Consider the following 27,134-nt stretch of genomic DNA (forward strand, 5'->3'; position numbering starts at 1 on the left):
GATCCGGAAGAAGGCCAGAGGCTAAATGTACAACATATTTGAAAGCTATTTAAGGCTAACCGATGTTCCAACATCTTGGAACAAGCTGAGGCTTTAAAAAATGTCTCTAAGCAAGCCATCTTAGATGATAGGTTCAAGTCATAATTTCGAACTGGATAAGCAGTATGTTGAGCTGCAGTAGTCTTGCGGCGCAATGGGGTTGGCATGAGACCACCAAACTAATTATCTTAGGTACACAGCAAGGGGCGTATTATCACCACTACTATGGTCGCTAGTGATCAACAGGATACTAAAGAAAATGGAAAGTGGCCTGCCAAATTTACTGCATATATGCAGATGATATTTATTTTATAGCAAGCGGAAAGTATCTGTCTTATACTCAGATTATGAGCCAAGCATTACGCGAGACAAATGTTTGGCCAACTGAAGCGGGAGCTTAGCATCAACACAGTAAAGACAGATCTGGTATTTTTCACCAGGAAATACAAGATTCCAAACTGGTCTAACTTTAAGCTTGATGGGGAAAAGCTCCAGCGAACGCAACACACCAAATAACTTGGAATAATACTCGAAAGCAAGCTGTCGTGGCACCTCATCCTTGAGGATCTGCACGGCGATAGTCAGGCGATACTGTTCCATGTGGTGTTGGTTCGGTGGATGACAACGGAGAAAAAAACTTACTTCCCTCTAGACTGTAATTGCGGAGCCGTGGGTTGTAGATTGTGGGCGAAGACCCACTTCGGCTGAATGTTCGCCAATGGCCAGATGTCCCGCTGTCGTGGCCATATATTCCTCGCAGTTTTGCAGGTTTGAAGGCTTTTTCAAGAGGATAGTTCTCCGAGCGGAAAGTTTACTGTACCTGCTTCGTATTCATCAAGAGTTGCTTCGGCCTTAGCCAACTCATCAGCCCTCTCAGTTCCATGTAAGTCCGCGAACCCGGCCGTGAGAGATGCCTATTGACTTGACCGTCGAGCTAAATGCGCATTTGCCATGTGTGACCATTTTAGACTTTATTTCCGGTGAGGCCAGAAATGCCGCTTCGCTATCAGCCAAAACGTAAGCTTCTCTTTTCTCTCTAATACCTTTCAGACCCTCTCAATACCCAGCACTTTCAATTGGAAGTTGCTAGCAGAATTTGGACCCATCAGTTATAGATTTCAGTGGACTTCTCCTCGACTCGAAGTTGTAGGCCAATATTTACTCTAATTTTCTCAAATAAATATAATATTCTGCTTTTTCCAACTTTTTCGGTATATTTATTATTGGATTAATCGAAAGAGCAAATATTCCCATTCGTTAGTTAAGGAAAACGATTTCGTTCATGAAGATGCCTCGGCTGGCATTGCAGAAGCGCATCCTGTTAACCCAGTTTTCCAAGACCTCGGTGGCGGTTTCTGCCTCTATCTCACGAAACGCTTGCTCGATATTCGCCTTAAGTACCGAGAATCGTTAACAGATTGTACGCATAACATCGGTACTTCACGACACAGCACAGAAAAAAGTCTAACATTGAGAAGTGATAGCGAAGCGGAAGGTCGTGTGCCTTAAATTCCTGAGTAAATTGGGACTTGTAAGCGAACAATGCGAGATCTTTGTGAAAAAAACGGCCACAAGGACCACCCTTTATAAGAGTCTTTTGCGAGTATTATTACAAAGAAATTTAAACCACATCTATACATACATACATATTTCTAAGGCAATTGTCCCAGTGAATTTCGCCAGAACTATTATGTTGCGGTATTCTACTTATTTATGTACATTAGCGTGGTCCAAAAATGTATGTGGAAAAAGTAATGTCGGCATTTGTATGCTCTCGCCACCTTGTATCTTAAAAAATGGTCCATTAAACAAATGAGTATTGTTATTGGAAGTCTCCTGCAGAGAACCAGAGTTTTCCGATCGAAAAATATTTATTTTCAAGAATTCTATACCATTTCCTCGCACAGATGTTTTATCCCATATAAAAATACATGGCAAACTTTGTGCGTCCCCTAAAAATTTTTTTATTTCAAAATAAAAAGTGGGGCATATTTTTTCGATATAGAACAATCGTAGGGATGAGCGCATAAAAATTCCGACTTTACCTTTTTTTGGACCACCCTAATGTAAATGCCTGCAAGTTGTGAAAATTACTCAAAAACTCATTTGCAATAGCATAGCTCAAGCTAATCTACTTTCTGTATGCGGTTTTCGTACACACCTTAAAAAAAAAAACCTTTATTCTACAAACTCAAACTAGTCTGCCTTTTTTCTGCACCTTTCTCGCCCTTCCTGCCCCGCCAAACTAACTATTAGGGTTCTAATCCTGCTGCCACCATCAACATTTTTAGCTTAATTTAGCACAGTGAATTAAAAAAAAAAAAGTAGTAAATAAGTAGTGAAAAGCAGCAATAAAAAAAGATAATAAACGAATAAATGGCGCGACGACTCATCAACCAAAGGTAGACAAAACGCCACAAATGCGCGCAAACAGAAGCTGAAGCTGAAGCTGTGTGGAAAGGTGTCAGTCATAAATCGTGAGATGCTCATTTTTCCGCATACCTTTTGTTATTGTTGTGTTTGTGGCTCCCTTATATGTATGTATGTGTTTTTTGCTTGACAAACTCGCAGACACAGTAGTACTCAACGTACTATGCCAGTTAAGAGATATTATGATTATTATTTTATTTTTAGCGTAAAAATAGGCACACGAAACATTTGAAACACTACCGCTGCCGTTTAGTGGGTCAATAGGTGAAGAACGTTTCAAATGCGCCAACAAATCGTAAACTTAGTTTTCGTGTGTGGAAAGTGTGGCATGGTTTAGTGCATTTTCGGAGGCAAAGCTACTTAGGCGATTGAAGCCGGTGAAGCGAGAGAAATCAAGTCAAAGTTTTGTATACAGATTTTTGTAAGCGAATTTCGCGAATATATAGATATATTTTTTATTCTAATAAATGTTATAATTAACTATATGTATCATTGCTTCTGCGGTTCTTAAGTATATAAACCATCTAAGCAGGTATCGTTTGACTGTGTGCAACGCTTCCAATTTTCTTTAAAAGCACTTTCTATACATTCAAAATCGTTGTTTCACTTCTTACCTGAGTCGATGTCGGTTGCTGTGACCGTTACAATCGGTGTACCAATCGATACGTTCTCGTATATCTCATTCGAATAACTCATCGGATCGAATATGGGTGCATTATCATTTAAATCCAATACATTGCAGTAAACCGTTAATGTGGTGGAGAGACTGGGTTGGCCATTATCCTGCGCTTGCACCACAAGTATGTAATGTTGTACCTGTTTGAAGAGAATAATTGGAAGTACTTAGTATTTATTTATTTTTTTTTAACAAATTTCATGCAAAATGTGACAAATATAAATTTGGTGACTGCTAAATTTTTTCCGATTTCTAAAGAAAAACCCAATTTAAATATAATTTCCTAAGGCGTTTTTGTCTTGAGTAAATATTTTATTGAATACTAGTTCTCATGGCTGAGGTACGCGGGCACCACCAGCAGCAGTGCTCACTTAAATAATAATCGATTACAATTTGAACAAATTGATAAACGCTTGCAAAAGATTATAAATATTTAAATATTAAGTAATATTTTGGACATTTATTTTGAGCATCGTTAAGGACAATTGGTTTTCCGCAAGTACTGCATGCTTTCCTAGTTTTGCGCCTAAGATCTCCTTCATTCCTGCACACGTAGCTGGACCCCTTTTTTACTGCGCGTCCTAAAGATTATGTTGCGTCTAAATTTAGTGTCTGAGAAGGTAAATCCGAGGAATGTAATTATCAATCAAACAAGCTTCGTCTGCTCTCTCGTTGCCTTCTATGTTCCTATGACTGAGACGCCGAGCATAGCTCTATCTTGCATTCTTTGACTTGCTTAGATTTGGTTTCAGTTGATAATATATAATAACCCCTCTTTCTTTCCTCGTAGCACTATTGTTTAGTATAATACAGGCTTCACAAGTGCCCAGAACTTCTGCATGAAATATGCCAGCCGATTAGGGCCCGAATGACACCAATCTCCTCGGAATATGCCCCTGTCACTACACCGCAATCCATCTTTGACTCGTCAGTGTAGATACAGATAGCTTCCATATCGGCAACTTGGCCCCTTCTAAATTCCCTTCTGGATGGAAACCGCAAATGTACATTCAAGCCAAAAGCGAAGCCATGCTTAAGATTGAGCTATGCCCGAAGATACTCGATCTCCACAGCCCAGACTCTCTGCTGAGTACATCGCGGTTTCCTGTAGGTATATATTTATGTGTGGGAATCATATTGCGGACTACATTCAGTGCTTATGAAGCGGGGGATTACACTGCGGCAGTTATAATTTGGTAAAAGCGTCATCCGGATAAAAGGCACTGGTTTCTCTTTCAAACCGGAGTGTGAGAGCAATCGCCTATTTCTGGAAACATCGAATTCAGTACTCGAGAAAGCGGTCGGTGCTCGCGCCGATTGGATTCTTTTCCACACACATCTCTCTTAGTGGTGAATAGTTGAGTTGCAGTATCTTCAATAGAGTCCCAGTAGGCATATTTATGGACGGGTCGAAGATTTCGGGAACTTTCCGTTAATTTCAAGTTGAAGTTTCGGAATTTCTGCATCCTATTTCTAATACAAAGGATACGGTCGACGGACAATGTACTTTGTAGTGTAGAATCAGTTCTTCTTTATCTTCTTGCAAAGTCCTTCTACCGCCCACTCTTTAGCTTTAGCTCTTTTTAGAAGCTTTAGGGTTGGATATCAGTTGTCTGCGGAGATTTATTTTGAGATGTATTTCTTAAAAACTGCATGAATATTATTTGCTATGCCAGGAAAATGTCTGATACATGATAACCCATGAACAATTTAAGAAATTTCTTATGAAATTCCTCGGGGCGCAAATATTATTCAGTTAAAACTGCGATAAGCTATTTAATCTTTTGATTGCTTTAGAACGCTTATAGACCTAAATGCGATGCACGCGAAAGAAAAATTTTGCTTAAGCTTTCAAAGAACAACATGCGAGCGTTTCTTCATTTGATTGCGTAACATTTGTGCCAAAAAAAATTGCATTTCCTTTAAATTTTTTGTTTACACGGCAACAATTGCAAAAGCTTTTAAAACAAAACTTTCCTTCTGATCATTTCAGGAAACTTATTAACGCAACATCACTCACCTCTTCATAATCCAAACGTGCTGTCAGAGTGAAAACGCCCGTTTGCGGATTCAAACTGAATACATCATTGGCCCAATCCGAAATGACGGTGTACGAAACGAGCGCATTATCGCCCAAATCCGGATCGGTGGCGGCAATAATACCAACTTGATAGCCACGTGGGGCGTTTTCGGGTATGTCAAAGGAGTAAACGGGTTCATCGAAAATCGGTGGATTGTCATTGGTGTCGGTGACCTGCGAAAAAAGTTGGAAATGAGATGAATGTGTGAAAAAATTAATGAGTTTTGTATGAGATTGAATTTAGAATGCATACGTTTATATGTATGTATATTCATTAATACGAGTATAAAAAAGTGACATAAATATTTTAATTTTGCAGCTCATATTAGTGAATAGAGTTGCCAATTAAATTTGAAATTAATTACTTAATAATATAGTAAATGGTTTTGGTGCGATGGACGAAATTTAAAATGTCGAACCTAAAACATCGGAAAAAACAATATAAACAAATAAAAAATATTTAGAACACCAAGAATGTCGAGAAAAAATGTACAAAATAAATATTTATTAATTAAATTAAATTAACCACCTTAGCTTATGACATAAATATGTCAACGGTACTTTGGCAAAACGTCGTATTTCAAAATATTCTCTAACAAAAAAGTCTATAAATAACCAAAGTACCGTCAATATGTGTGTATATGTATATAAAAGAGAAGCTTGTTGCAAGCATTTATGCAATCGATAGGCTCTACTTGTGGTCCGACTACAGAAGAGGTTTGAAGTGAGTTGCCACCTGTTTAAAAAGTAAAATAAAATTAAATTCAACAGATTGATCAAACATCGGAATACGGATGTCAAATTCTAAAGTGTTTAAGAGAGCTCATTGAAAAAAAAGTTTTGCAGACGGTTGCCACCTGTTTGAAAAATTAAATTCCTTTTATTTGGTTAGACAAATGTAAAGAAATATAAAAATATGGTTATCAAACCAAAGAGATTTTAGAAAGCTCACCTTCTAAAATATTTTCAAGAAGGTTGCCAGTCGTTGGATTAACTCATATATTAGATATAAGAAAGTCTAGGTTTGAATATGATAAGAATTTCCGCTTGTTAAAAAATTGTATTCAATTAAGTTTAATGACTTACTATAACAAGAGTATCAATTCAAATGGTTTTGAAAAGGCTTCGTTTCTGAACTACATGAATGAGCGTTGCCACCTGTTTAAAGAGTCAAATTCAACTTGAACTAAGAGAAATAGGTTGTTCAAATATGAACCCAATGGATATCAGAATAAAGATCTTTTAGAAGGCTTTAGTTTGAAAATATTTTTTAGGGGGTTGCCACCTGTTTGAAAAGTTAAGTTTAATTAAATTACACACAAGTTATGTACAATTTTAAAACATGGATGTCAAATCTTTAGCTGAACATTAGAATATTTTTGAGGCGTTCGAAGAGGGTTGCCTACTGTCTATAACTATATTAAATTGAAATTATTTAAAATGTTAAATAAATCATTACAATATGGTAATCAATCGAAATGGTTTTGAAAAAGCTTCATTTCTAACTTACATTTAGGAGCGTTGCCACCTAGCGAAAAAGTCAGATTCAACCTGAATTAGATAACTGAAATGGTTGCTAGACGAAACAAGTTTAAGTAGGTTGCGGTTTGAAAATATCTTGAAGAGGGCTGCCATCTATTTTAAAACCCAAATCTAAATAATTTTTATATAAAATATTTTTGTTATAAAAAATATTAAAATATGGGTAACCGAAAAAATTTAGAAAAAATCATCTTTTTAGGTGCATGTTGGCAACCCTAACTCTTTAAAAAGTTATATTTAAATTGTTTAATAAGATAAATGGATTATGAATTATCATTAGAAGAATTTTTGAAAATTATATGTGGGAGGGTTGCCACCTATTTAGAATGCAATTTGAATTACGGGATTTAATTGATTGAAATATGTATCACAAAATATGGACGCTTGATGAAAGAGGCTTAAGAAGGGTTTAGTGTGACAATATTTCGGAGAGGGTTAGAAAAAAATAAAAATGTGAAAATCTCTGTTTAACTATTGGGTTTTATTGAATTAAATTGCACATAATTTAACACGTAAATACTTCATATGTACACTTAACCAGACGGGTGAGGGTAACCTAGTATATTTAAAAATATTGATAAGAAAAAAAAATAAAAATTTCTTGAAGAAAATACAGTTTACTGTTACAGAACGAAAAGTATATCGTTAAAATTTACCCAAGGATTTGAGTTTACGTACCAATAACCGCCTAAGTCGACTTAAGAGAGAGAGAGAAAAGAAAGGTAAACATTACAATCCAAATGTTTAAAACGTTTTTTCTCGAATTTAGGCTTTTCGACTTAAGCGGTTATTGCTGATGACCACAGATGTACGTACATACATACATATAAATACTTTTTTTTTTTGGCATTCGATTTATTTAATTTTTCGTACACACTTGCTTCCACTTCGGTTTGCATTTATTCTACAATAAAATGCATTCACAACAAACCACATTTTAATTTTGTTCTTTGTTGTTGTTTTTTTTTTATTGTAGTTGTTGTTGTTGTTGTTGTCTTATGGTTAAATAATTTTTTTGCGATGCATTTAAATGCGTTTAAAAGGTGGAAACAGCTGTCAGTTCTTATTCATATCACGAATGCGCTGGAGACAGCCCGGCAGGAGGCAAACAGGCAGCAGACGACGAGTGGACACAAATAATCAGGTAAGTAAGCAGACAAGGTAGACAGACATTGGAGGGAAGATGCGCAGCAAAAGCTACAAACTGCATATACATACATACATATATACATATGAATATGGATGCACGTACAACTTATTTAAATACATACGCTGGTAAGTACCGAAGTACATACATATGTATGTATGTAAGAATGTATGCATGTGCATGTTTTGGCATGCGAAGGATAGAACTGCTGTTTATGCCTTTGTTGAGAGGCGTCTGACATGTATGACGCTTTATTAAAATATACCACGTAAACACATTTAAATATGGATATAATAAGACGAAATTGCAGTAAAGTAAAGTAAAGCAAAATAAAAAATAAAAGCAAAAATTTTTCAGTGCAGTCTTTTGCGAAAAATCACGTACCAACAACTAAAACCAAAAATGCAAAAACAAAAAAAAAAAATGCAAAGTACGGCGCAAAATATGACAGTTTCCTCTGTTTTTCTCACCGTGTAAATTCACTAAATGGCCTGTAAAGTGTGAACAAAGCGACCTTAATAAGTTTTTTATGACTGCAAATGAGCAGCGGCGGCGGCGGCAGCACTGACGTGGAGCTAACAATGAAAGCAAAAAAAAAATAAACGAAATTAAAATCTTCTGCTTGCAACAATGAGCAGAGCGGCAGCAGCCGAGGCAACAGCCGACTCAATGGCGGTCAATAAATTTTAAATTTTACTTTTGTCCATGCAACTGCATTTCATTTATTTCCACTTACATTTCTATATGCTTATATATGTATGTATATATTTTTGTGATTATTTCTGCATACGTCTGCATGCTTTTGCAAATATTTTCATGCACCCAGGCACAGTGTTACAAAAAGCACGCGTTTTTGAAAATAACTGCCCATCATGCAAGGACTTCGCGTTGAATATAAAACATTTTCACACTTAAGAAATTTGATAACCCCATTTTCCAACAAAAATACAATGAGTAACTAAAAAAAAATTATTATTTTAATGATCACTTTTAACAAGCTTTTATTAGGTTTGGAATTTTTAAAATTGCGAAATGAATTAATTCTCAGAATTTTGCTGCGGTGTTGTAAAGTAGTGATCTAATTTTGTATAAAAATATGCTATAAGGGGGTTTTTTGGCGTGAGGAGTTCATTTCCGCACTTATCTTTTTCTGAAAACTTCAACCAGAGAGCCCACAGTGCATACTTTCACATTTTTTTTCGAAACCTATTTTCGCAATTTGTCAAACGCTTAGTCAAAAGGAATTGATCCGCCCTAATATATGTATGTACATATACATGAAATAATAGTGCGATGGGGTTAAAGTATTCTAACCACTAATAAAAGCTTGTCTTAAAAACTTTTTTTTTTTTATATTAGTTCTTTAAATTTGAACTTCAAAAAATCATACTGAAAGAGAAAAGCTGCGTTCATAAAGAGTAAATCCTGAACCTTGTACTTTTTCGCTCGCGGACCTCAATTATCAAAACACGTTTTTTTTATTCAAAGTTCAGAAAAGGGTAACTGTTGCATCAATAAATTAATTTTGATAGGCAAAATTTCGTTCAAAAACTTTTTTCTAATATAAGTAGTAAAATTAGTCACAGAAAAACTACGTTAAAAAAATAAGGTTTCATCCGCATTTGCAACACTGTGCGCCGTGTAAGGTGTTCGAATATATTGACATTTTTTATGGTTTTATAAGTAAAAAATTCCTCTCGCGCTTGACACTGACGCAAGGCTTTCCGGTCGATGAGCTGCTATCCCATTACAGGCAGACATAGCAAATTATTAACAAACATACATGTATAATAAATACTTGAATATAAGCACATACTCACATACACTTACATATGTACATATGTAATTAATATATGTGTATATGGGTAATTCCGTGTCAAATCGACCTGTGGTTGGAATCCATCCCTTACGATTTGGATAGAATTTGGTCAGAAGTTTTCTTTCAACTTATAATGAAGTGCTCCGAAACAAAGAAATTTAAAAAAAAAAATTGTTTGCAAAAGTTACGCGAAATTGAAGATTTCACAATTTTTCCAGTTTTTCAAGTTTATTTTATTAACATCTTCAAAACTGATATAGCTACAAAAACATCTTGGACTCTTTTAAAGGAAGATACTTGGGGCCACAAAAATATGTGTTAAAAAAATAAATTAAAAAATCGAAAAAAGGAAAAATTCAAAAAAATTTTCAAAATTGGATAAAACAAAAACTAGTATCTTTTTGGGATAAATTTTTTTTAATGATATATCTGCATGTTTTTAAAAGATTCTAAAATTTTCTCGCAGGTGTTTTTTGATTTTTTTGTCAGATATGAATTTTTGAGTTTTGGTAAAAATATTTTTTTTTTCGCCCGCAATATATTAATAAAATATTATCACATGAATTCTCAATTTTTGTATTTAGGGTAAGGCGATTACAGGACAAATGAATCTATATGAATTAACTAAGGAGAGGATTTTCAAATAAAACATATTAACTTGAACGAGTTTGTCGAGGAAGCAGGAATGAAAACGAGATAAATATTGAGATTTTGTGTATCAATATTTGATTCCCATTAAATTTTACTTTCAATATGTATTACGCTTAATACTTGATGCTCAAAATACTAAAATTGAGTGTTAAATAATTTGATAATATTTTATTAATAGATTGCGAAAGATAGAAAATTTCTTTTTTCAAAACTCAAAAATTCATAACTTACAAAAAACCAAAAACGATTCCTTGAAAATTCTAGGATCTTTTAAAAATATGCAGATGTAATGTGCAAAAAAATGTAGCCCCAAAAATTTGAAAATTTTGCGATTTTGAAATTTTTTAATTTTTTTTTAGTTTATATTTTTTTTTAACACATACCTATACATTTATACATAGCCCCAAGTATGCTCTTTGAAACGCGTCCAGGATGTTTTTTGTAACTATAATAGTTTTTGAGGTATTAACAAAATAACCTTCAAAAACTTGAAAAATTGTGAAATTTTGAATTTCGTATACCTTTTGCAAAAAATTTTTTTTAATTTTTTTCTGTTGGTAGAACTTCCATTATAGGTTGAAAGAAAACTTTTGACCAATTTTCATTCCAACCATTGGTCGATTTGACATGGAATTACCCATATACCTTTGCTCCTGCTTGCCGCTTTGATGCACACAGCTGAAGTTGGCCAACTTCACAGAACTCCAGTAGAGTATGTTGTCAACTTTAGTTGACTGGCTGGCTGGCTGGCGGGCAGTCCAGCAAGCTGATCACTGCTAAACACAAAAACAAACACACTTAACTACATATCTACATGCATACATAAATGTTCAATTGCTTCAAAAGTAAAAGTATAAGTAACAAAAACACTATCAAGCAAATAGTAACAGTCAGCTCTGCATGAAGTGAAATAGCCGTACAAAGTGTCGCCATAATGCAATGACTTTTACTGTGTCACAGCGCATCACTTAAGTTAAGGAATAATCTCGCCTTTAAGTAGTGTAGAGACCTTGAAAATTAAAAGCCAAAAAAAAAAGCATAATATATTTATATTATTTTTCTTTGTAACTGCAGACGGTAATAACAACAGTGCTGCCTGCCGTTTGTGTTGAGATGCTGCAAGAGTGACCGGCCGCTCAGCGAATAACTTATGTACATATGTAGAGAGTTGGTCGGTTGGCAAATCAGTTAACCATTCAAAAGCAGTAACACCTATATTCGGCATGCATACAAGGGGAGGTTAAAAATATCGCGAACTGCAGAGTAATGGCTGTGAGATTGAATATGAATTTTGTTGTTCCTTTTTGCTATATTTTTCCAAAAGCCCAACTTCTTAGTCGATTTTTCAGATCTTTAATAAACTTTACTTATAGAATAAAAAACCCAAATTTTTGATGTGTACGCATCTTAGCTTTCGGTATCGTGAAAATTTGCATTAACCCAGCAGAAAATTTGTAATTGCTTCTTGTGTTTACAAATGAACATTTCTTGACTAGTTCACGGCTATTTAAGGACTTGTTCGGGATATTTTCGGGACTAGTTTGGGTTAATTTTGGGTTTAGTTCAGGACGATTTCAGGATGAAATTCAGAACTATTTTAGAACCATTTTGGGAATAGTGGTAGTATCCTCTTGGATCTAATAAGTGACGGCCATTTTAGGACCATTTCCAGACTTATCCCAGATCATTTCGGGGGACATGTTCGCGACCGTTTCCTGAACTGTTCAAAACTAATTCAGGACCATTTCGGAGCTTTTCAGTACCCTTCATGACTATTTAAGGACTAGTTTGGGTTTAGTTGAACTGGTTGAGACTCGTTCAGATCCACTTCAGGACTGGTTTAGACCGATTTCAGAACCATTTCGAGTCTATTTCAGGGACATTTCGGTACTAGTTAGCTATCATTTTGAGATATTCCTGAAGTAGTTATGATAAAGTCGTCTTCTGGTCTCGATAAAATGAATAACATGAAATACAATCAATATTTAATATTTAACCTAACCAATTTATGTACATTAGGGTGAATAGGTACCATCGGAATTATAAAATTTATTATATTTTAAGACTTCCGCCGAAATATTTTGGAAAAAATATTAAGAACTGAGCCCAGTTGAAAATATTAAATATTAAGTTTTCCAAAAAATTACCTCAGATCATTGAAGAGCTTCAGCTTAAAAGATCTGTATACCATTTTTTTAACTTTATGAGCAAAATCAAAATAACGAGATTTCGGCGGTATTTTCAAAAGCGTCAGGCTCACACAAATCTAAATATTTTTTTACTTTATCAACGGAATCAAAATAACGAGATTTTGGAGGTATTTTCAAAAGCGTCAGGCTCACACAAATCTTAATACTTTTCATAAATATTTTGGCTGAAGTCTAAGAATGTATGTAATAGGTTTCATAATTCTGGTGGAAAACTGCTACCTTTTTGGTGATGCACCCTAATGTACCTATGAAACTGAATACATGAGTGATGATACAACTTTTTCCTGAGTAATTCCGCTGCTATTTTTAATTTATTTTATTTTATATTTTTATTTGATTTGAAACCCTATCAACTGCTCTTGAATACCACAACTAATTAAAATCGCTCACTTCTCTGCATTTCCTTACTCAACATATCTGGAAGAAAATTTCCCTCCCAATGCACAACAGCACCCTCTACATCGGAATCCCTGAATCTGCTTTTGAAGAAATTTGTTCTTTGTTGTCGAAATTGTTATCTGCGGGGTCGTATGGCACCTACCTACCTATAACTAAATTCTGTTGAAGTTGCTGGTGACTGTGTTTGCAAGTTTGAGGTGTTCAAGTCCAGATATGTTGCAAGGTGATTATGTACAAGCATACCACCAGGCATACACACATATTTATATATTCACATGTGTTTGTGCAATGTTCAATATACATGCCCATGTTGGTCAAACTCGAACTAAATGTCCTAACCTGGCAATAGGCGCAATGGGCTGTGTTATAGCGTTTGCGAATCGCTTGAAAATTAAAAAGGCATACTCTTTTGTTTTTTTTTGCCAAACAAGGTGCGAATATTTGGGATTCTTTGGCACATTGTAGATTATTTAGTGTGAGTAGACTTGTTTACATATGTGTGTATGTAAGTGCATAATCTTAAATGTAAGCTCTGTGAAGAATACCTGAAATGCCAGCCTGAAATATATATTCTACTAAAAATTTAGAGATTTTAATGAATGCATCTATGAACATATTTAAAGTTGATTTTTTATTTTTTAAATATGGCAACCCCTCAAATATAGTTTAGTTTAGAAATATAAACTTTTCAAAAGCATTCCGATTGATACCAATATTTGAATAATTCATTTGGCTTAACACATAAATATTTTAAATTTAACTCTTCAAACAGGTGGCAACCGTCTTTAAATACCTCAAAATTATTCTTAGCATTCAAAATCAAAATTTCTTAAGAATCCTTTGTTTAAGATATTTTAGTATTTAATTTCCTATAAATTGACTAATTTCGACTTTTACACCAGGTGGCAACCCTTTTCAAGATATTTAAAACTACTACCCTCTTAAATTCTTTTTGTCTGAGACACATATTTCCATTACCTAACTACCCTAATAGAGATTGAATTTAATTTTTTTAACAGGTGGCAACCCTTACGCAGTTAAGTTAAGAAGAATGCTTTTGAAAACCATTTCGAAAGATGCCCATTTTTAATAAGGAGTTTAAATTTTTTAATAATTTGAAGTAAATTTTTTTTAAAGGTGACAACTTTTTCAAAAGGGTAAAACCTTATTGCAGATTAACAGTCCAAAATCTGTAATTTGACACCTTATTTGTGAAAATCGAACGAACGGAGCGGATCTGGTAGCATTGTTTATTAAATAATTTGAGTTTAGTTTTTTAACAGGTGGCAACTCTTTATATAGATACGTTTACATATGCAGAGATTATCCTCATTTTCGAGCTAGGCTCTCTAATCTGCAACAAAAAAAAATTCTTCTTCTTCATATCCGAGTTAATCCGGATCAACGCTGCCGTCTGTTTAAGCTTTTAGTCAAGTAAGTTAGTAACTACAGCTTATTACAAGAAATGACGATCAAGATTGGACTGGACACAAATAAGGACCTCCTGGGTTGCAATTGATTGAAGTAATTTTTGATAACTCAAAAAAAAAAATAGCAAAGCTCTGAAGCTTTTTTGATGTATACCAGAGAGAGAATACTATCTGATCTCGCCATTTGAACCGAACTACATATCCTATTTGCAAGTTTAGTCAGCAGAATAGCGCCTAACGAAGCATATGGCTCTCCTCCTCCTACGTCTTGGTTGTGACCGTCAACAAAGTGATTTTAAATTACCAGTTATTTCACGCTAAATCGAAACTGTGACTTGCATATATGTATGTACTTACATGTCCACATATGTGCACTCACGGCAAAAAGTATTGGCACATAAAATTTTTCACAATATTTTATTTTAACAATTTTTGTTTTATTTTTCGTATAATTTATGAAAATATAGTTCATGCTACTACAACAAAAAAACATTGAAATATAATTGGTAAGCTTTGTGTAAAACTCTGAAAAATTAAAAAAAAATTTAATGCAAATTTTAAACTTTTTAATCAGTTTATAAAATTTTTTTTGCTCTGATTTTTGAGATTTTTTTTTGTTGTAAGTGTTTTGTATATTTTTCCATACAAAGTATTTTAGATTTTTGTTGTATGGAAGAAAATGCTTGAAAAAAATGCCAAAAAATTGCACTTTAGTATACCATAAAATTTAATGGGCTACAAAACTGCATAATCGATAAAAATCCTAAAAAATCTAACTAAAAAATTTCCATGACAATTGTTTGAATTTTTCTAAATTTTGCACAAAGTTTTGAAATCATATTTTTATTTTGTTTTGTTTTTTGTTGTAATACGAACCATATTTTCATAAAAAACTAGCGGAAAAAGCAAAAAAGTTTTGCATATATTGTGAAAAATTCTCTGTGCAAATACTTTTTGCTGTGAGTGTATATATGTATGTCTATGTAAGCATCACAGCGTGCCAATATGCCATGCCATGCATGCTTCCATGAACATTTCGCCGCACTGTCCGGTAGGTGTAACATGAAGACGATATCCCAAAGTGGACATGTTATAAACACTTCACTAGGCATCACTTCAAATTCACACAACAACAAACAGTCAAGCAAAACAAAATAAAAAATAAAAATACGAAACAATGCCAGCAACAACAGCAATCGAAGTTTGCTCGAAAAGGATTTCATATGCAACGACGACGACGACGAGAGCAACAACAAAAACAAAAACAAAAAAGCGTAAGAACAGTTCAAAAAATTATGAGAAAAGGTAGCAAGCAGTCTCAATAATATGCCGAAGTAAAGCAAACTATAGAAAGGTGTTTAAGAAGACGAAGAAGTGCAGGATTAAGCCGAAGAGACATAAGAAATAAATGCTTAAGCGATGGCGTGGCGGCGTGGTGAGGTGAGATGAGGCGAGTAGAATATAGAACTTTATTTGGCACATTGGCGCAAAAAAACAATAAGGACGACATTGGACACAACAACAACAACAATAAGAAGAGTAATAAAAACAAAAAAATAATAGGTACCAACAAAAAACCCCAAGCAACAACAAATATAAAGTCCGCTAACAATTTCTTGGAAGCGCCGATATCGTTCACACATACATACTTGCAGTTGCTGTTGTGCTTTTTGTTGTTGTTTTTATTGTTGTGCTGTCGTTTTTGTTATAGCCTAGTCCTTTCGCTTTAGCTCAGCTTTGGTCTAACTAACCCTTGTTGTTATTGTTGTTGTTGGCATTTTGTAATCCATATTCTGATTTTATCCGAAAACTAAATTTTTTGTTATTTAGCCTTCTTGCGTTGCTTTCAAAGAAATCTCAAGTTCTATAAGTACATACATATATATAACTACAACAAATAAATTGTGGCATGCCACTGCTATTGCCATTTTACCGCCCTCAGTGACGCTCTATCTCTCTCCCTCTCTCTCTCTCTCGCGCAGGCACTGTTTTGCAGCCAAGCAAGGCGCAGTGGTCCAAGCTCACCGCCAAGAGGCAAGTATCCGATATTTTGCTTTACGCAATTTTGACGCCTTATTTTCTTATTTCTGCTCCACAAGTTTCAACTTCGCTTAAAATTTTTTTCATTTTTTTTATTTTTTTTTTTAACATTTTGTTGGCGTCCACATATATGTATTATACAATACATGTGACCGGTGTGCATGTGTAATAGTAGTCTTTGCTTTGTTTGTATGTATGTATGTTTAGCTGTGTGCATTCGTGCCTTGGCGTTAAGTAAAAGGGAAGCGCATTCAAGTAATCATTGAGGCGTTTTTATTTAACACGTTGCGAGGCATCAAATTACCCCCTCAAAGAAAAGTGAAATATGTATAAAAAAAAGCAAAAAATTATAAAATAAAATAAAAGTTTAAGATACAAATAAAAAAAAAAAGTGCCAGCATAAAATATGTATGCACAATAAAATGGTAAAGGAAGTGAAAAAGACGCAAAAAAAGTGCAAGAAATTGAGGTGTAACAAATATCGAACACGAAAATCTACGCGAATGCACTGTGAGAAATGAGCTGACTTTGATGCACCTCTGGATGCAGTTATTCTAGAAATGGCTTTCTTTATTTTATTGTTAGTTATTTCTTATAAAGCACCTATTTTAGGTAAAATTTTCGAGTGACGAGTGCTGAAACACAAAATTTATTATATAAATTTCGTGACGAAAATTATAAAAATTTTTTTTTATTGCCTTGGAAACTGGAGGAAAATGTTTTTATTCAGGGAAGTTTGTGCTGACTTGTTGTTATTCCAAGCTGCTATCTCTTGACCATAAAGTTCTCGACAATTTACTACTTCTGAAAGATACTTCTTGATAATTTTCTTAAAATCGAAGTAGTAAAAAAAAGATTCTCTACTGGTCGTTTTTTTGTTCCGTTGTTTTTTTTTGTTTTATTTCGCAATTTAAATTCATACTTGAATCTAAGATATTAATTAATAAAAAAAACTTGCATAAGAAAAATACTCATAGGACCTTTTAATGTACATACAAATATAAATATTTGATAGTTTAAGACAAACAAATTTTAATCAGGTAAGAACTTGCAAATTTCCATTTAAAAAAATTCCCTTTTAATTTTATTTAATAGCTCAAATTGGAAAAAATGTAGTTTTAGCTTTTTCGTGATGTATCAAAAACTAGGTCTGGTTTTTCAGGGCTTTCCAGATACACCCGGAACTCTCCTTGGATTTTTTGGCATCGCTTTAATTTACTAGGCTTTTTTGTGCCTTTTCTTGAAACTTTTTCGCCAAGGTTCTGAATTATTCGGGACTTTTCGAGTTTTTTTTTGGACCATTCGGTTTTTTTTCGTGGTAGGTTATGACTGCTTTTCAGTCGAAATTATTAAGCTCACTTCCAGGAAGGTAAGCCGAAGCGGCATTGAATATTGTTGCGCCTTACAAAAGTTCCGTTTCAGACACTACGTTCCCGATCACATGGTAAACCGTGTAGAATAATTTCGTGCCTTGGCTGTTTATCAATTTTCAAAAGTTTTAAAGACTTCACTAGTTTAGTTTCCTTAAAGGTTGTAATTTTTCATTACCAAGATCTAATATGAATTTGATTGTTGGGCCTCGCCTACGCAGAGCTTATGGATGAGCTGATCAGCGAGCAAATAAGCGCTTTAGTAGAACAAACCCAGTACATGCATTTAAGTTTGCACACCAATATAACGAGGAGGTCTTTAGCGTTATTCTGTTTGTCTTTTAGCAATAAGTTTTCAAAAAATTAAACTAAATAAAAAAACATTTTTTTTTTTAAAGAAATAACACTAAAAATAAGAAGAAAATTAAGTTAGAAAAATAATAATTTTAAAATAAGAGATAAGTTTCTGAAAATTTAAAGCATTTAAATTAAAAGCAAAATAGTTTTCCTTTTAAAACCATAAAATCTAAAAATTAAAAGAAAACTCAATAAAAAAGATAAAAAAAATATTCTTAAAAAAATACATATTTAAATTACGAAAAATTACATTAAAAAAAAAAGAATTTTTATTAAAAAATAACAAAAAACACAAAATGAAATGAAATCTAAAAATTAAATTAAAAAGGTGAAGAGTTTAAATAAAAATAAAATTTAAATTAAGTTTCTAAAACTTAAAGGAAATAAAAAAAATACAATAAAATCTAAAAACTATAAGAAAATTCAATCAAAACCAAACAAAGTCCAAAATAGAAAAAAATTCATAAAAATTTACTGAAATTAGCGATAACTTCTCTCTTTTTAAAACAATAAAATATAAAGACTGCCAGAACATTTAATTAAAAATGAAAAAATATGAAATTTAAAAAATAAATAAAATATGTTCCTAAAAATTAAATTAAATAAAACCTAAAAACCTTATTATCAAAAAATTACGAGTAAAATTAAAAAAGGTGAAATTGATTGAATAAATTTTTTAAAATTAATGAAATAAAAGAATATTTTTCCTTGAATAAAAAAACAAAATCTAAACCTGAAAGAAAATTCATTTCAAAAAAATTGGATTGAAAAACGATAGACAAATTAAATCGAAAGGAGTAAGAAAAATTAAATAAATTGAAATTAAAAACAAATATTTATCAACAAAGTAAAATCTAACACTTAAATAAACAAAAATGTGAAATTAAAAAAGACAAAAAATAAGTTCCTACAAATTAAATGAAAGTAAAGAAACGTGCTTCCTTTTGAAATAATAAAATCTACAAAAAAAAAACAAAAATTTAATGAAAAAGAAAAGTGATTCATAAAATAAGAGTCTAAAAAATCAAAAAATTAAATTAAGAAAAAGAAAAGATCCGCTGCCCGAGGATTTGAACCTAGAAACTCTCACACGGCACGCCAGTGCTTTGCTCACTCGACAATTGCGAAGCGCGGACAAAATTATATACATTTATCTCCATTTGGAAGATGCTCAAGGGCTTTTGGTCAAAAGTGCTTTCAAACTATCTTGGATACTGTATTTTAATTGTCCACTAAAAACTTGCAACTATCTTAGCCGCAGAAGTATTCATTTGTTACTAGCTATTTGTGCTTGCACTTTAAATCGACTTACCAAAATTTCCGCTGTCGTATCGGTACTTTGCACTCCATCAGCTACACGCAACTCCAACACATATTTATCCTTCAACTCACGATCGAGTGCATCTTTCAAGCGCAACCGACCCGTCTCAGGTTCCAGCAGAAACTTCTCATCGCCACCGCCAATCAAGCTGAAGGCGAGCGAGCCCAGAGTGTCGGGATCAGTGGCGCGTATTGTAGCAACATGATGGCCGGCGCTTGAATCTTCGCTGACATTAAAAACGAGCGGAGTGTCACGAAACACAGGCGGACTATCGTTTTTGTCCAGCACTTTGACGGTGACCTGCAAGTAAATAAAAATTTATATAAATGTGAAAAATGGTTAGAAAATTTATGAATGGCAAAAACAAAGAATTTATTTAATTAAAAATTTATTTTGCTTTTATGTATATAGTAAATGCAAAGTGAAAATTTTTATGGTATTTAATGTGCGAAAATGCTAACATAATAAATCCCAACTGATGTGTGAAGTGCACATTTATGGCATATCGCAAAACATGCACTTATTGGAATATGTAGGTGGTAAGTGCTGCACATACGTAGGTACGAATATTACACGTATAAAATATTACTGTATGCAGTGAAAATTGCTGGTACTTATGCGGTTATCAGCAGAACTAATCAGCCTTCGAATCAGCTTATACCAGTTAAGCTAATGGCGTTTTCTTTTCTACAAAAAATGTTGCCCTTTCATTGCCTTCTCCTTAGTATTTGTGCGTAGAGGCCCCTGCGAAGGCATCATTTTTCGGTAGAAAAGAAAACCTTTTCTTTTTCTCTCACGGTCCAACTGTGACACAACCACCTAAAACTAACCAACCTAAGCTGGAACTTTGGCATTTTTCGGAAGAATTTGGATACTTTTCAAAATATTTTCACTACTTCTCGGGATTTGCTCGAAAATTTTCTGGTTTTTTCGCACATTATATATATTTTCCAGAGCTCTTTGAAGATTCTTCAGTAACCCCTGCAATTTTTTCTGTATTTCGTTTGCGTTTTTCGTAATTTTTTTTCAGAATTCGGTCGGATTTTTTTAAATAAATTTTATTCACAATATATTTTTTTTTATTAAATGAGCATGTTTTGTCCGTGAATATTCCAGGCTCCATGAGTTTTTCTGGCACATTTCCGAAATTTTCTAGAAAATTTATTTTAAAATTCTTTCAGGTATCTCAGCATTTGTTTAAGTAACAGGAGCCTCTTTTTTCAAAAATTCTTGGTCTATTTTTATGAATTTTCGTTACTTCTACGCTTTCGGGGATTTTTCTTTTGTTTTGAAAATTTCCAAAGTTTTTTAAGACTTTTCAAAACTCCAATTTTGCAATTTTAAGTGGACAAATTTTGGCTCATATTTTCGCTTTTGGAAAATTTTCACATTTGTGTGTTATACGAAACTTTTCTGTGGGTTTTTTCCCAAAATTTCTGCAATATTCAGTAGGTATATATTTTTGCTTTCCAAAAATTCCGATATTTTGAATATTTTTTATGCCCCCCTCTCCATTTTTTTGTAGATTTATTTTTAGTTTCCTTTTTTATTGAAAATTTATGGAAACTTTCAGAAACTTTCGTATATTTGGGAACTTTAGGAATTGTTAGGTATTTGACGAATATTTTCCAAATTTTCATATTGTTTGAGAATTTAGAATTTTCAAGTGTTTTCCGAGGTGCAGTTTTCTGAGATGTTACCAAAATTGTTATTTTAAGATTTTTCGCAATTTTTTTTTTAGTATTGATCTTCGTCGGTGTTTTATTTGGGATTTTTTAATATTTCTTAAACATTTTCATACAATTTTTTTGGGGATTTTAACTGGTAGTTGCGTCAATTTTCGTGTCTGTTTTTTGGGCTTTTCTTTTTTTTCGGGATACCCGGAACTTTCTCGCTTTAAAATTCTCCGATAGTTTTTGAATTTGTTGATTTCATTGCTCTATTCAAAACACTTTGTTCAAGTTCGGTGCCATTCGTGATCGTCAACTTTTGAATTTAGTTTTACGAAAAGGTATTTTCTCCCCACTATTCGTATGATTGAAAACTAAACAAAATTTCACTTCAAGACTTTTTCGTAAAAAAATTTTAGATTTTTGTGGTGACAATAGATTAGTTTTTCGGAAAAGTTAATATTGAGAAAAGATAACTATTTATTGATTCCTCGTAAATGAAGAACGGAGACGAAATGACTGACAAATTAGCAATTTAAAGAAACTTTTATTGGATATCGCATGAAAAATGCATTAAATATTTTATATTTTGCTATCCTCTCAGACAACTTTGAATATACAGGGAATATAATAAAAATATTTTCACTCATTTAAGTAGTCTAGAGGGAGTTGGAGTTCGAAGGTATTTGAGAGGTTGAAAAAGGCACTTCCGAGAAAAAGTTTCAAATAAAAGTTAAATACTTTTATCTTCAGAATCCCAATCTGTAGTAAGAACATGTTAACCTACTTCCTGAAGAAACTAGAACTCGGTAGTACCGCAAAAATATAGAACATCCGCGATTTCGTAGGTAAAATTGTTGCGTTTTTTCATTAAAATATATTTCCCTCGATGGACGTCTAGGACACCCTGTATTTTTTTCATAAAAACAAAACATTTTTTCCTATATTTCAAGGCATTTGAAAGGTCAGGAATGACGCCGAATTTAGCCGACATATTTTGGTGGGAATCTTGAAGTTGGATAACCGTTGTTTTTTTTTTTATTTGGGCCACTCTAATGCACAGGTGGGCATAAACGAAGGGGAGGTGCCATACCATAATGACAATTCAATAAAATAATTAATTGTAATCATAACCATATATTGCTTGTTCGACTAACGCATTTTATCGCTACAACAACAACAACAACAACAACAACAACCACAACAGCACAATCAGCTAAGATAACATTACTTTACAAGTGCTTTGAACAACAAGCAACAAAACAGCGGCAGGCAACCTCCAGTGGCCGCAACAAGCTTGCAACACGTGTAGAAGACATACCAGAATACAACAAAAAAATAAAAAAATAAAAAAACTTACATACATACTTGCTGGAGAAGGCAGCATGGTAAGCGAGAGAGAGTAAAAGATTCAATTAGACAGAGGCACAGCAAGTATTTCGCTTCTGCAGCGTTCAGGATGGAGCAAAGCCGTTGGTTGTGGCAACAACTGTGTAGCTGCGGACTACACCACCGGTCTTTTGTTACTACACAACAATAAAACAAAAGAAAACATGTACATGTAGTTGTAATAGCTGAGTTAGCCGACGAGTGTAACAACGAACGCCAACACCACCACTAACGCTGCGTGCGCGCCATTTACCAGCAGTGGTGGTAGCTACACATTTTTAATTCAATTAAAGGCTGCTACAAAAAGGTGAGCTCGCGCTGCTATCAACCATCACAAAATCACAGCCAATACAATAGCAGTTAAGCGCGAGCGAGCTTAATACACATACGCCACATACGGAATTCTAAGCAAAATGGGTGTGATGATGCGCGACATGCGATACGCAGCTGCGATTGGAAACAAAAGATGATGAAGAGGAAAAAGTAGTAGTAAGAGTGGCTAGTGCGGCAAGGTTGCTACGAGCACTAGCCCAGTAGAGGTTTGCCGCTTGCGCACTGTGTAACCCTACAGCTAGTGAAGCCAAGCAGGCCGACAGTAAGGCGAGCAGCACCAAACAATCAGCCAACAAGTTAGCCAGTCTAAAGCGAAGCGAATACTCAGCACTGGCGGCCAACTACCCCAGCACACTAGCTAGGTTGCTATGATTATTTGTGTGCTGCTGTAATGCAATAGCGAAGCAAAGAGCAGCTGCCACAACTACGCGCACACCGTATGCCACATGTGGCACGCACCACTCAGTTGTATCGCAGGCAGGCGAGCGCTACACAAACGGCGGCGGCGCAAAAGTTTCACTCTGTGTTGAAAATTGTTATTGAAGTAATCATATAATTACGACTTTTTCTAGTCAAAAGTCTGTACTTTAAAAGGAAATAGCTGCTCGTTGTGAGGCGGTGAACATGGCTAACTGCTGCGAAAAGTGCTTATCCCCTCCACGATGAGCGTAGGTAAGTAGCGCAGCGAGGTTAAGGAGGGTGGTGTTTGGTGAGTGCGCTTTAGCTAGGCTAAGCTGTCGCTCTAAGCCAACCATAGAGCTTAGAGATTTTTTCAATGACGCCGCTGCACCTGACTGTCGGACTGCCTAACCGGCTGAGGGACCTCTAAACGCTTGCCGTGTGACACACTTGACGGCGAGAGCTGCTGCAGCTAAATTTCAAACGCGCTCACTTGCACACATATCAAATGGTATATCTGATATCAAGGTACCAACCAGCAGCTGCTGTAATTTTTTTGTCTGCCGTGTGGCTGTCGGCTGTTTAACACTGATTGACCGATTTTTGAGTAGAAAATTACTGAGATCTGTAAAATTACATTCGCTGTGCGTTTAAAGCGATATTATCGCTGCCATATTTTGATATGGTTTTCACAAAGTAACGCAACTAAAGGCCTCATAATAAGTATGCGTTAATGTTGAGCTTAAGTAGTTGCTGTTTAAGTTAGGAAAAATAAAAATGAATATTTTTGATCGCAGAGAATTTTCTTTGAAAAAAAGCCTCATAATGCATTGAAGCTTACAGCTAATTTCATTTTGTATTATCCGCTCGCAGTACTGAAAGAATTCGGCTTCAGTCATACATCGCAAAAGCCACTAACCAGCTAGTAGTCGAGGTGCTAACGGTATACATCATAAATCAGTGATTATCATACAACGAAGACAAAGCGATATTTTAAATTTTATAAAAAATCTTTTTCTCTGCAGTAATTTACTGACTGGACAAAATTAATGAAAGTAACATTAGACTGGGCAATGGCCCAGCTGTGGTTGTAAGTGTTCACTGGAAATCCTATTCTGCAGGTATGCATTCTCATTGAGCAGCGACGAGTTATGACCCCCAAAATTAGCCTAAGTCGGTGATGTTTAAATAGATGAAGAGCGCTGGACTTCCCCTTATCCAACCTAGATTAGGGTTGAGGGGCTGTCACCACGCAGATCGTGTAGGCACACGTGACTTGAGTTTGTTGTGATTCGTCGGAATCTATTTGTTATTGATAAAATAGTGGATATTCTTATCGATTTTGATATCGATATTTTTATCGATTTTGTTATCAAAATTTTTATCGACATTGTTGTAAATTTTTTAACGATATTTTCGGAACTTATCGATATAATAATCGATATTTTTATCAATTTGTTATTGATTTTGTAATCGATATTTTAAACTATTTTGTTAGCGATATTTTAATCGATTTTGTTATCGACATTTTTATCGATTTGATTATCGATATTTATCGACTTTTTTATGGATATTTTTATCGATTTTGTTATGGATATTTATCGATTTCATTATCGATATTTTTATCGATTTTGTTATCAGTATTTATCGATTTTGTTATCGATATTTTTATCGATTTTGTTATCGATATTTATCGATTTTGTTATCGATATTTTTATCGATTTTGTTATCGATATCTATCGATTTTTGTGTCGATATTTATCGTTTTTGCTATCGTTATTTAACGATTTTGTTATCGATATTTTTATTGATGTGTTTACCGATTTTCGTATCCATATATTTATCGATTTTCTAATCAATTTTTGTTATCGATTATTTGTCGATTTTGTTATCGTTTTTTTCGATTTTGTTATGGATTTTGTATAAAGATAAAAATGAACATAAAGAAAAACAGAATAACCTAAATGTAATTAGAACGAACTGGGGCAGAGGTAGGAATCTAGATAGAAAAGACAAAAAATATAACCCTAAGCAAAAGCAGATGTATGTATGTATGTAAATATATATGCTCCTATATTGGTTATGAGACAAAATAGATATGTATGTAACGTAAGCTTCACTTCTGCAGTAAGGCCCAGGCGTACTTACTTTTTTTATTAACATTTTAACCGTTATGGTTCCTGCTATATAGCAAAGACTTCTCATCTTTCCCAATTTTTAATCTATTTGGTTTACTAACTTAATGTAAATATAACATAACATAGCAGCAAGTGTGCAGACCCATCCAGACATATTTTGTAAAAAATTGTCACCTATAAAAATAATTTGAAAAATTAAAGATTATCTGAGTGAAATTGCCAATTTAGTTTAAATTAGGCACATAGACTATGTTCTGCCGTATCATTAACTTTTTTAATTAATATTTATTATTTTACATTATACGACTTATTTCTTTTTTTGTTACATTTGTAATCATAAAGTCAAATCGAACCTCATCCACTTATCTTAATGCAGTGGTGGTATTTTTTTTTTTTGCTTAACATTTAATTACGACATTATGAAATACAATTTGTGAAATTTATTCATAATTCATATATCAGCCGATAAATGCTGCTTGCCTGTTCACTTGGCCAGTGGCAACATAACTGGTTTAAATTGTAAGCATTATAAATTAAGGCAGCAATAACTTAGTGTAGCCTCGCAGGCATTCTTGGAATATCTATTTGCCAAATGCCGCAGCACTTTCGCCTTAACGGTTGCGTGTACAAATCACTTGAAAGCTGCATAAATCACAATTTTTATATAATTTTCACATGCCTTTGCTTGCGACGAACAACTAATGGCTACGCATTTCTGCTAGTTCATCATTCAGTACACCCGTGTTGCGCTATCGGAAAATTGATGCGCTGTTTGCTTGCCACTTTGACTCTCGACTAGACAGTTGCTGCGCAGTTAGATGGGTGGAAGATGGTTGGTTGGTGTGGTGTGTTGCGGTATGGCGGGCGGACCTAGCCTAGCGCATGAAACATTTGCTACGTTTATCATTAAAAATACATTTGCATGCTACCACTTGCAAAATAATAAAATGAGAGACATTCATTAGGTGGAATAGCAGCAGCAGCAGCAGTCAGCCAACAGCAGCTTGCCGCCACAGCATGAAATGGCAGATAAAAACGACAACAACAACAACAACAACAGATGCAGCACTCATCTCAAAGTTTGCCATCATCATCAGTTGAAGAAGCAGCAGCAACAGCAGCAGCAGCAGCAGTAACTCCAACTCAAGCAGGAGATACATATATCTTCTTCTGCCAGCAGTAGTGGCTTAGAACCGTGCGATCAAGCAGTGGCACTGGTGGCAGCCGAAACATTAAAACTTGTCTCGCGGCTAAGTTGGCATTGCATATGATTATTGTTATTAATTTTCACTGACACTCGCGCTAACGTTGGGGCACCGAGAGCAGCGGTGCATTTTTCATTTTTTATTTTACGTGCCACATTTTTTATTTTAAATCATTTTTTTTTCGCAGCTCCGCTGATCGGCAAGTTTTCGGGTATTCAAACTACAGCTGCAAACGCGCTCATTAGGCCACGCACCTTGCGCTGCAACGAACAGAGAACCAGCAAAAAAGAAGCAGCAGGGATAACTAACAGGGAGAGCAGGGACAGCAGTTGAAGCAGAGGCGGTAAAGCAGCAACAGTTAAAGCGCGACAGCAAGCCATTTGCAACACACTACAAATGAAATAAAATAAAATAAAGAAAAAAACAATGCAAATTGAAATAAAGAAAAACACCGAAATGATTTGTGGAATTGTGCGCCTGCTGCTTGCC

The 27,134-nt window shown here is 34.3% G+C and overlaps 1 protein-coding gene across 1 annotated transcript in view; it reads right to left on the reverse strand.

The window, feature by feature from the left end:
• Window positions 1–27,134, reverse strand: part of ft (cadherin-related tumor suppressor fat) — a 103,757-nt gene that overhangs the window by 59,824 nt on the left and 16,799 nt on the right. Inside the window, 3 exon segments of the mRNA XM_017616512.1 lie at window positions 3,084–3,285; window positions 5,166–5,399; window positions 19,503–19,811. Of these exon segments, the coding sequence (XP_017472001.1) occupies window positions 3,084–3,285; window positions 5,166–5,399; window positions 19,503–19,811 (745 nt within the window).

This window comes from Rhagoletis zephyria, unplaced genomic scaffold (assembly GCF_001687245.7).
Source record: "Rhagoletis zephyria isolate East Lansing unplaced genomic scaffold, Rhagoletis_zephyria_1.1 Rzeph_scaffold_01220, whole genome shotgun sequence".
NCBI lineage: Eukaryota > Metazoa > Arthropoda > Insecta > Diptera > Tephritidae > Rhagoletis > Rhagoletis zephyria.